The 12,459-nt window shown below is 40.0% G+C and overlaps 1 protein-coding gene across 1 annotated transcript in view; it reads left to right on the top strand.

The window, feature by feature from the left end:
- Positions 1 to 12,016, top strand: part of slc15a4 (solute carrier family 15 member 4) — a 56,825-nt gene extending 44,809 nt beyond the window's left edge. The window contains exon 8 of the mRNA XM_037681186.1: positions 11,810 to 12,016. Within this exon, the coding sequence (XP_037537114.1) occupies positions 11,810 to 11,961 (152 nt within the window). The 3' untranslated portion in view covers positions 11,962 to 12,016. The remainder of the gene's footprint in view (positions 1 to 11,809) is intronic.
- The last annotated feature ends 443 nt before the right edge of the window (positions 12,017 to 12,459 follow it).

Raw genomic sequence — 12,459 nt, forward strand, 5'->3', positions numbered from 1 at the left:
AGCGCTGAAGGAGTAGAAGGTGATACAGTATATACATACACACACACACACACACGTACAGTACATATATAATGCAAAGCTGAGTCATTTCTCCATTCTCCTGTCAATGTGATCCGGTTTACAGTAAACGGCTGAATGTCAGATAATGTTGAAAATTAACACCCAGAATGCATTGCAACATAAATAAATTGGCAATGTCCATGTGTCAATAACTTAATTTTTTTTTTTTTTACTAAACAGACTGGGTGCTATTTCATTTTTATTGCTGACTTTATTGTTGATCAAATAAGAACTATTATTCCAACTAGTCTAACATCCTTTACGTTTCCAAGACAGAACCATGATCACACACACACACACACACACACACACACAGTGGAAATGTCTTTTTTTGTTTTTAGAACGTGTTAATGATTCAGATTTTTAGTGGGTTGTCTTTTGTCTGTGCCTCAGAATGTCAGTGGTGCAAAACAGTCGGACAGTCTCTGATGCAACCAAGATGCAGAACATGAAAAGGTCAATGAGGTTAATTTACAGTCTGTTACAGTTACGTGTTTCCGTCTGTGACTAACTTTCAGAATGTAACCACTGTGAGACAATCTAAAATGTGTTTGCAAGCTATAATAATGAGCTGCAGTGGAAATTAAACAGAGATGACTTGGAGGCAAAGCTGAGCATGAAATGCTGGAAATACTCACCCAGTCAAAAACATTTACCACCACAAAGATCCTCCTCAAGAGTTCAAGGATATTTTCAAAAGTTCCATCTCCCTATAGGGGCACGGTGGCTCAGTTGGTAGAGCTGTTGCCTCTCAGTGAGAAGGTCACCAGTTCAAATCCCAGCCCGGTACCTTTCTGGATGGAGCTTGCATGTTCTCTCCGTGCATGTGTGGGTTTTCTCCAGGTTCAGTAGTCCCTTGTTTATCGCCGGTGTTCCGTACCCTGTACCCCCCCCCCCACACACACACACACAAAATAAGTGAATTACCATGAAGTACGGATACAGTAGTCCAAGTTCAGTCAAGTTCAATAAATTTTGTTATGACATGTGCCAGGCTGCAATCACACTCATCACATGTTACTCCCAATCTCTCTCCTTAAATAATCAATTTAAATTTAAGTACTGTAACATTTTAAATAAACAATCAATGCAGCATGGATTGTTTATTTAAATTGTTACAGAATTTAAATTTAAACTGTAGAGAAGAGAAGCGCAGTAGGACATCAAATGGTTAACCCTTCACGCAGCACGGAGCAGAAATGTACATCTTGATCAGTTACACTGAAACATCTGAACATGAAGTTCTAAAATAATTAAAAATAACTTACCACTTATATTTTGTGATTATGACGATTTTACACTTTGAATTTTAAGTTGGAAGACAAACGTCGATCGGTGCATCAGGACATCAAAGGGTAAACCCTTCACAAAGCTGCAGCAGGAGAAATGTGTGTGTGTGGCAGAGAAAGAGATCAGCTGCAGGAGGGAGCTTTCCCTGCACTTGTGGGCTACACACAGGTCCAAAAACATTTAAAATAATTTATTTTAAATAAATAACCCATGGCTCATCCATCAACCAGCCAATTGTGTCATGACCAATCTTACTTTGAAAAATCACGATAGAGCGAGTCCGCGATAAACGAACCGCGAAGAATCGAGGGACTACTGTACTCTGGTTTCCTCCCACAGACTAAAAACATGCATGTTAGGCTGATTGGTAACTCTAAATTGTCCCTAGGTGTGAGTGAGAGAGTGAATGGTTGTTTGTCTCTATGTCCCTGATGGACTGGAGACCTGTCCAGGGTGTCCCCCGCCTCTCACACAATGACTGCTGGATATGGACACCAGTGACCCCCTGTGACCCGAAAAGGAAGAAGCGGGTAAAGATGGTGGATGGATATCTCCTTATCAGAGCCATTTTCTGAAGTAAATTTATTCCCTGATGCTTGATTTTAACTTTGGTTCTTGCAAAAAGGTCCATGCTCAATAATCCAGGTATACAATCAACAATTTTCAGTCAGGTTATCTGGACAGTTTTTAGGTTGTTTTTTTTTTTGTTTTTTTTTTTTTTGCTGAAACGTTTCACCTTCCATCCGGAAGGCTTCATCAGTCAAGGAAACACACAACACAAAACTAATTCTTCTGATTCTAAGACACCATCTTAGCACCAACATAACTGGTTTGTTCCACTTTGGAGTAAGCTGTTTGGGGGAAGAATCAGTTTTGTGTGTGTTTCCTTGACTGATGAAGCCTTCTGGAAGGAAGATAAAACATTTCAGCAAAAAAAGAAACTGTCCACATGAACTGACTGAAAATTGTTGGTTTGGTTCTTGCAGTTAAAACAGAATTGTGGTGAAAATGGGCCCAACAAAACTAGTCTGGTTCCTGCATTCAAAACACAATTTCTTTATTAAAAAAAAAGAAAATCTTAAATTTTTTCGAAGTATTCTCATCATGGAGTAATAATAAAAAATTACAGTGTGTTTAGAGTTGTTAGAGTAAGAGTGAAATAATCTTCTAACACTGACCCATTAAAGCTACTATGCTTTCATTCACAAGGGAATTATTAGTACAGTAGTCCCTCGCTACTTCGCATTTCATTTATTGTGGACTTGCTCTATTGCAGTTTTTCAAAATAAGACTGGATATGACACACAATTAGCTGAGTGATGGATGAGCTGCACGATTAGCATGGAATTATTATTTAAAATATATTGTTTTAAATTATTTAACACCTCCTGCACCTTTGTGCAGCTCACACTGCAGGACAAGCTTCCTGCTGCCGCTGATCAGCTGTTTTTGTGCAGAGCGGAGAAGTGGGCGTGGCCAAGAGCACTTTCAGGTGGCTGAGAGCAGAGGAGGGAGAGAGTGGGAAATCATGACATGCTGTGCTCTTTTAGAGCATTTAGATTAGAAACATTGTTTAGAATATTTCAAGAATGTGGGAAAGATTTAAAATACCTTAATATATAAATACTAAAATAAACTACTACTTACTACTTATACTACTATTGCTACTTTGCGGTTTTTCACTTATCGCGGGTCTTCAGGGTATGGATCCCCTGCAACAAACAAGGGACTACTGTATTATTATCATCATCATTATTATCATTATTGTTATCATTATTATTATTATTATTATCATTATTGATTCAGGAGACGAGACTTCTTGTTCTCAGTGCTAGCCAAGAATATTCATAGAATGTTCAAATTTACAATCTATTTATAGAACTTGTAAATTAGTTGCAGACGAGGGCAACACTCTGTAAAAATATCAGATTTTTAGTGTTTTAAATTACAAATAAGCGTGTCAGGCTCACAACAGAATGTTTGTGTAAATCTGTCAAAGTGGCAGAATGAACGGCTCGATTGTGGCAGCAGATGGATGGGCTCCCTATCAAGAAGAGGCTCCCAGTCCAGATGCACTTTTCCCTGAGCATGTGGTAAATAAGCCAGCGCTGTAATTTGTTTATCCACAAACACCTAATGGCTCGTTAATACAGTGTGCCGACAGGTAGGGAGGTACTTCGGATGATGTTAGCACTGGAAGATGCTGGGTTTGCTTCATTAATCCATTCTGTGCTCAGCCTTGCATCACTTGAGGAAAAGTTCAAACTAAAGCCAGCTTGCATGTTTGACACCACCTCACCCCCCAAAAAGCCGCTTTTAAAAGGTGAGTTGCAGAAATGGAACAAAACATCTTTCTGGCCACTGATAAGAAACACATGGCACAAAGCTGGGATCACTTGGTTTAGGTTTTATTTATTTATTTTTGCCAGTTTTTTTATCTGCAGTTTCTTGAGTTAGCTTCATCCACATCTCACAGCTCTGTAGGTGGAATGGATTCAGCTTATTTCCATGGCCACAGGCGGAATATGAGCGGTAAACAGCGTCTTGTGTGAGCTGTGCTGAGTTGTGTATGGTTCCTGAAGACAGACAGCAACATTAATCACAAGCTGGGGGTCTGATTACATAGCCCAGCCCCTCTTAAGTAAAGCTGTCCCTGGAGCGATACAAGACGACGGCAGAGCTGGTTTGGCATCACACTGGTGGATGCTCGGCTCTCCTGTCGTGCTGTAACTCCATCGTCCCTCGTCTCTGCAGACATGCCTAATGTCAGGCAGCAGCCACATAACAATGCCTCGGGGTTTTCCACCGGCAAAAACAGTCAAATTCAAAGTTCATGTTTATTCTTCTGGTAAAGAATGCAGGAAAGATCATTTGAGTTCCTACACCTCATACACCCGTGAAACTTTTTACTATCTACCTGTCAGTGTAGGGATTTGTTTCCACCATTTCTTGTTTTCAGGTCTTCATTATGTGGTGAACAATGGCCACAATAAATGTAGGGTCCAGTCGCAAAAGCAGTGCGGTCACATTCAGTATGAATTGTGTCGTGCTTTTCATAGTTGTAGGCACAACATATTTGATTATGTTTATATTTAGACATCATTTTGTTCCCAGCGTTATTTTTTGACTGACTTAAAGCGGTTAAGTGTTCAGACGGATGATCTGGGAGACACATTAAAGCCTGTTCTTTTTTTCTTTATTTTCCAGTGATGACATGTTTGTAGTGTAGTTGGCATCCTTGGTGGAAAACATGTCTGTATTTTTTGATCTCAGCAATATGCTCTTGGCATATCAAACGTGCAGTCAGTGAACTGATGCGTGTGACAAAATATTTACATGTCAGCTCGTTGTTAAAAGATGCGGCACTAACAGTGAGCCCCCCCCCCCCCCCCCAATAGAGTTGTCATTTATTAGTCTGGTTCTGTAAGCTGAACCACTGACCTTGTTAACCTAAAAAGAAAGACTTGGAGCCTAATCTAAGCTCTGGATTTAGACGTTCAAATGTTCAAAAGAGGCTCTATTTTCACTCTCCTCAAGAGGGACAAATAAAATATATTTTACTTATTTATTTTTGGTCTTTTAGTTTTCATTTTAGAGTATAAACAGGGATGGATGTGATGGTCCAAAGGAAGTTTTTTTGCTCTGGATCAGTGTCTTTCCTAAGTGTGTTTGAAAATGTTTATTATGAATCAGTCAGGCTGAGCATATTCAGTCTGCAGTGCAGCTACGATGGTATTCAAGTTAATTATTCAAACTCTCAGCTTTCGTTTTTAATATTCCATAAATCAATTGCATCAATTTGAAGGGTGGGACTAACTTAGAGAGAAGTTTTATCTAATTTAAATCTTTAGTTAGTTGTGTACTTATATAGTGTAACTCGTATAAATCCAGTGCAGACTTGTTTCCCTTTAGCTCGTTGTTGGTCTCTGCAGCTGTTTGGTTCATCTCTTTCTGAACTCTTGTGTATTTGTCTCTTCTGTCTGTTTCCACATTCATAAACTAAGCTTGTGTGTTTACTCCCCTCCCTTTAAAACACACACGTTAATGTTTTGCATTGTTTGCAGGACACAGTTTACGCTGTGATGTCTGAGCAAAATGCTTTCCATATTACAGAGTTGTGTTTGTCATCATACCAATGACAGAAGAAAAGAGTCAGAGGGGAAAGGCAGGGGCTACAGGAAGTAGCTACTACTTAAACGAGACACACAAGTCGAAAGATGTAATGTTTAGAGTTCAGGTTTTAAGCATCTAGAAAAAGATTTTCATTTCAAGTTTATTTTATCATGGATATCATAAAGTGCGCTGGAATTTTGCACCTTAAATCATTCTTAAGATGTTGATAGTGGTCCCATAGAGAGACTTCAGACACCTGCGTGCTTCAGAAGATCACAAGAGTTGGTAAAAAAAAAAAAAAAAAGTTTTTTCTTGCATACCTATAAAGTTAATGGGTGTTAGTTTAAGAGGTCTAATCTCAATTGTTGGATTTGTCATCATACGATATTGCATTAAATGTCACCGACCACTGTTTCCACCTATTGAAACGTGCACTCAGTTGTGTTACAAGTATGCACCTGGAAATGGCCTCACTGTATGTGGGACTGTAAGCTCTTGACCACAGTGTGCAGGGCAGTGCTTCAAATATTGACAGTATATCGGCCACATGTTCTCACCAACTTAAAACACATTAAGCTTTTGTGTTGACATTATTGAACCCTTCAGTCCCTCAGCTCATCATTTTATGCCCCATCTAGCTGAATTGCCATCCATCTCATTTCTTGTTTTCTTTTTCCACTGCACCCATTTTTTTTTGCCAAAGATAGCAAGCATTTCAATTCTAAAAGTCAATCAGAGATTAACCTTCACTCTCTGCACCAAATGGTTCTTTAAACAGCATTTGTGTCTTTAGGAAATGGCTTTTGCATTTTAATTTTCTCCTCCTTTTGTTGGAAGTATCATTCACTCAGAGTGGAGGGTTTTGTTAACATCTAGAGCAGGAAATGCCCTTTTCTTTGGCCAGTGTTCAAGTCCTGACGGACGTTATATCAGATGTCTGAGACACGTTCAGATATTCACCAGAAGCTGACATTCGCACATCCTATTGGGTCACATTCGACAAAATGTCAGGGTTTTAATGGAAGTTTTTAATGTCAGATTTGACAAGTTTAGTATAAAGTCTTACTTTTCTTAAAGGGGCTGTAAAAATGTTTGCTTTCTTAGTCTCTTTATAAGACACTTCAAAAGTAACAGAGTGCACATAAATATTGTTAGCATGTTGTGCCCATTTTTCACAACTTCAGCATCAATTATAAAGTTTTCTGAGCCGTTGGAGGACTGCAGTTAATAACTATATTTATAGCTGAGACAAACACATATTGATTGTCCTTCTGATTTCATTCTAAGACAAAGGAAGGCATTGAAGGCACTGAAGCATCAAAATATTGGGTTGTTGCATTGAAGGTCTTGAGCAATTGATCCATTTTCAAACATTAAATTGGTATTGACCAGTTTTATCTGAACTCGCACTGTCTGCACAAACTCCCCTGCAGGTAAATTAACTCGGTAGTTTATGTCACTCTCCTCCTTGTTGGTGCATTCAGTAAAATCACAGGCTTGTAATTTTCTAACTCGGAACCTCTGAATATTTTGAAAAACGCTGATTACTTCGTGTTGCATTGTTTCCTCTCTTGGTTGGGATTTGGCTTTAAATTAGCCATCTAATATTTATGGGTGTTCATTAAGAATTTATTTATTTTTTTTAACAGTTTGGTTCTCCTTTAATTAACATTCAATAATGTTCTAAAACACTTGGCAGCCAAGTGGGCCCAGGGGTTGAGTGGAGACTGAAAGAAGAATGTAAAGCTTATTGAATTTAACACTAAACTAAAGGAGGAACTGTTACAAAATGCTTAATTTTTAGGACTCCTTCTAAGGTTGGATGTAGCTTTTTTCCTGGTCTTCTTTGTCATTCTTCAGGCGTGACTCTAGAAAGTCCTCTGTCAGAATAATCTTACAGCTGTTGCCACAAGTAAAAAATGTTGTTTATAAGCCTGGCGGTGGCATTAATGTTTATCCAGGAGCATGCTCTGGGATGTTTTAATAGTTTTCTTTCTATCTCCATTATGCATTTCTATATACAAATCATAAGAATTGTTTGGTACTCAGCATACTGGCCAGGAGTATACCTGAGCACATCTTTCCTTAAATTTTATTGCTGACTTTTTCTGATGGATGCAAAGCATGCTTTTTGTTTTACTATCTGTCAAGGCAAATTATTGATTGAAAACACAAGCACTCTTATGTTAAATGCACACTAATACGCTAATAATTATTCAGATGCTGCTTTGGGTTTTAATCTATTTGTTTTTCTTTAATCCTCTTACTGGAATAAAATGACAACAGAATAAGTTAAATCTGCAGCAGGGGTCAAAGTGCACATCAGGTTTACCACTTGTCAATGAATTTAATTTATGTTCTGGCAAGATCTCTGTGTCACCAGAGAGCCTTCTGTTCTTTGATCAAAGTTTTCCTACTATAAAGATCACCCAATGCACAAGGCTTTGGCGTGCATTCTATTTCTAATTATAAGAATGCTGAAACAACTGAAATATAAATATTATAAATATAAATATTATAATAATAAACATCTATATGCTTTGTGCATGTGGTGTCAATAAAAGACTCTTTCATAAGACCTCAGGCCAGGACTTAGACACCTTCTGACCACCTCAATGTGATTTCTAAATGGACCAATGCAGTGAGGGGGGTCGAAGCCAACCCACCACGGATGTGCCTTTGTGCCACAAGGCGAGCTATTAAAGCTGAAACCGTCAGCATGTATAAAGTTGAGCTGGTGCTGCGGCTCAATGATGTGATGAAGTACACCAGTCCTTTGTTTATTGCGGGGGATCTGTACCCTGAAGACCCGTGATAAGTGAAAAAAGGAATAGTAGTATAATGTCTGTCTGTCTGTCTGTCTGTCTGTCTGTCTGTCTGTCTGTCTGTACACACAGTGTATAAAGGCATTTTAAATCCTTTCCACACTCTTGCAATATTTTAAATGTTTCTAAACTTTAAATGCTCTTAAAGAGCACATAATGTCATGATTTCAGCTCCCTGCCTCCTCTGCTCTTTGTCACCTGGAAGTGCCCTTGGCCACGCCCACTTCTCTGCTCTGCACGCTGAACATTTGATCAGCTGCAGCAGGAAGTTTATCCTGCAGTATGGGCTGCACAAAGGTGCAGCTGGTGCTAAATTATTTAAAACAATTTATTTTAAATAAAAATTCCATGCCGATCGTGTGGCTCATCCATCAATCAGCCAATTGTGTGTAATGTCCAATCTTATTTAGAAAAACCGCGATAGAGCGAGTCCGTGATAAACGAACCGCGAAGTAGCGAGGGATTACTGTAATGACATTGGACTGTGAGACCACTTGGTTGTGAGACTAAATAACAAAAAAAATACAGATACATACATACAGATTTTTTTTTTGCCAAAGGTTAATGATTATGCACAATGTCTTGTGCTCCACGTCATCAGAGCTGAGTTCTGCTCCATGATTCTTTTGGTTCCATGATGCTCCTTTCTTTTCTGCACACTGGCTCCATTGGTGATTTTTAAATAGCCAGAAGCAACTTAAAGACAGACTGCTCTGTTCAGCCACTTTGCAGAATGTTTTAATGGCAGAGCCCATAAAGAGTGATCAGCTCCACCAGTAGCGCAAATCAGTCAGATCATTTGTTTGAAAACTTTCTGTTTGATTAGGCTAGCATGCTCAAAGTCATTTATAAGAATAATAAAATTGGAAATGTTCTGTTGTAGCTCTGTCTCCCGTGCAGCGGGGTGATCATGTTTGTGATTTAATTAAAGATGTTGGGACATTTTTGAGTATATTTAAAGAGATCAGTGTTTCTTTTGTGGTTTTATAAACCTTTACGGTTTACTTCTCTGTCCTCTATGTTTTCCTAATATATTCACAAGAAGACAGACATAGGAAAAAAAAGTGATGTTATGCATAACTAGTATTCCCTGAAGGAGAGGAATGAGGTACAATGCATAAAGTATGGGATATCACGCCCCTACGTGTCCTGGCTTAAGATGTCTCTAATCACACCTCTGGGCAAATGACATGATGAAAAAGCAACCACCGCTCGTGCTCTGAGCTCCATCACCATCCTCCAGATGTACCAGGCCATGTGCCTGCCGGAGCTCCGGTGCCTTCGGAGAGCCCTCTGATACCTCTCTTAAATGAGGTGAGAATCACAGCAAACTACTTCCTCCATGTGTCCCCCTGTTCAGCTCTATCCCTGGGTAGACGCATGGCATCGATGGTGGTGGCACAGAGACACCAGTGGTTCAGAGACACCAGTGGTTCAGAGACACCTGTGGTTCAGAGACACCAGTGGTTCAGAGACACCAGTGGTTCAGAGACACCAGTGGTCCAGAGACACCTGTGGTTCAGAGACACCAGTGGTTCAGAGACACCAGTGGTCCAGAGACACCTGTGGTTCAGAGACACCTGTGGTTCAGAGACGCCAGTGGTTCAGAGACACCTGTGGTTCAGAGACACCAGTGGTTCAGAGAGACACCAGTGGTTCAGAGACGCCAGTGGTTCAGAGACGCCAGTGGTTCAGAGACGCCAGTGGTTCAGAGACGCCAGTGGTTCAGAGACGCCAGTGGTTCAGAGACGCCAGTGGTTCAGAGACACCTGTGGTTCAGAGACACCTGTGGTTCAGAGACACCTGTGGTTCAGAGACACCTGTGGTTGACAAGCTCCCACAGCTTTATCGATGTTTTGCTTTCTTGGGCTTAAAGAATTAACGGGCATTTACAAAATAAGCTGCTACATCATTGTTCCTCAAAATCTCCAAATTGTATGTGCAATATACGCAATATTTGAAAACTGTAAAACCACAACAACCAACAAACATCTACATGCATCAAATGGGTCCATTTTATTTCTGTAGTCAGTTTATCCTTTGTCCAATGCCTAACTCCTATGTGTCTTTGCCTCCCTTGGTCTTCTTAACATTTGGTTAAATTTTTCCTTATTTACAGATGAATATAATATGCTGAATACACCACTGATGCAACAGTCATGCCCACATTATCTTTAGGTTCACAGGTAATATTACATTTGAGAACACGGTGCATGAACTGAGCACTGCTCTCATATCCAATTAAAATCAAACCTGCTTTTTATTTTCTTGGATTTTTATTCAGAACGACAACCCACATGGAGAAGCTAATAGAAGCTGTTTGAGGAAGAGAGCTGATGGCTCCAGGGCTTCACTAATACTCATTTACAGATCATGCAGGAGATAATCTTTGGGTATCCGTTCACAGCCTCGGATGCCCATTAGCAGCCAAAGACAAGTTCCTGAACAGGCTGCAGCATAGTAGAAAGTCGAATCCCCTTTTTGTTGCGTAGGGTGCCATTCTACAATCATTTCACCGTACATGCCTTTATGTCCAGCGATGTCAAATGGCTTGCTTCCCATGTTCAAGAGGACAAAAGCTGCTCTCAGACCAATCCAATTGTCTCCAGTGAAGACAATCGTATTGCTGTCAGCTTTGTCCTTCATGAAAACTCCCTCTAGAGACAAAAACAGGATTTGTACTGAGCATTCCTCTTGAGCTTTGGTGACTGAACGAGGACAACCAGTTCAGTCAATTTACAACAAATGCCAAGGCAGGCTAAGGTATTTAGCAGCTGCTGGCTGAGACCTCCAAACCCATTAGGGAAACATTGGTAGGGCATATTTAATAAGCCTATTATTACTGCAGTTTATAATGTTTTTATGTGTGCAACTTACTGTACGTCTTGATTTTATCAACAGCCATAGACGGTCTCTCGTTGCCTCCCTCCCTGTGTAAATGTATTTCTGTGTGGCAAATCACAGTGGAAGTGTCAGTTTATTTCTCCTCCTTTTTATCACATCCCCATCCCACGAGGAAACAAACTATCCTTTTATTGCAATGAAAGGCTCCCTGACTCAGATCACAGCGGAGGGCTCGCATCGCTCTTGTTATTTTTGATGCTTCAGTCCCACATCATCGACGCAGTCTTCCTTGTATCAATGGTAAAGAGCGGGGTCAATTCTTTTCACTTTCAGAAGGTTTTCACAGCAAAGAAATGACAAGTAACATGGCCCCCCACCCCCATCCTCACTCCCCCTCAAGCCTGCTGAATCCTGTTTCCTGACAGCATCGTTCTCCTGCCACTCTTACTTCAAGCCTGCCTTTCATGTCTGTAAACTGCACAACAACTTGGCACTCCTGCGAGCTTGTGATCGTTTACCTTTGTCTTTTAATGCACGGCAGTACTCCCTGATAAAACATCACTCCTGTTCTCTCCATCAAAATAGGATTTCAGTGTCACGTTTTGTTCCACAAATGAACATTTGTGCTTCTTCTTCACGCGGCTCTGTCTAAACTAACGCCCTTGTGTGTCTCGTAGGTAACATCAATGAATGCCAGCTGCACTACTACTTCTTCCTCCTGGCAGGCATCCAGGGCGTCACCTTGCTGGTTTTCCTTATCGTCTCTGTCAAGTATGACAGGCAGAAAGTCAGAGTAGGAAGTATGCGGCAGAGACACACCTCCTCTTGACCTCAGCACACTTCCCAGTGACCCCCCCCCAAGAACTCCTGCCTTCTGACACAAAACACAAAGATCTTGTGGGATTGGTACCTACTAATGATACTACAGCTGCATTAGCTATTATTGTGTCCTGATTGTACACCTATTTATGTTTGTTTTGACTTTTTATTGAGGATTTTTTTCTCGTCTTATGGTTCAATGGTTTTCTGTTGTTTGAAGGCACTGTAAGAAAAAAAAATGTATCCATGAATCTTGTTTGAATCATTTCTGCTGTGTCAGCTCCTGTTGACTGTCTTTGATTGTTTGCACTCAACTTGAGGAGTGGTGCCATAAATTCATCAAAAAACAATATTTTCTTAACACAAAGGAAGGTCAATAGTTTTATAGATATAGATTTAGCTCTTTAAAACAAAATATACTATTATCTTACTATGAACTTATTGTTGATCTAATTATTTTTGTGATTCCAACATGGATCATTTATGTTTACAGTTTAAATTTCTGATG

Source organism: Nematolebias whitei, chromosome 8, assembly GCF_014905685.2.
Source record: "Nematolebias whitei isolate Nwh7 chromosome 8, NemWhi1, whole genome shotgun sequence".
NCBI lineage: Eukaryota > Metazoa > Chordata > Actinopteri > Cyprinodontiformes > Rivulidae > Nematolebias > Nematolebias whitei.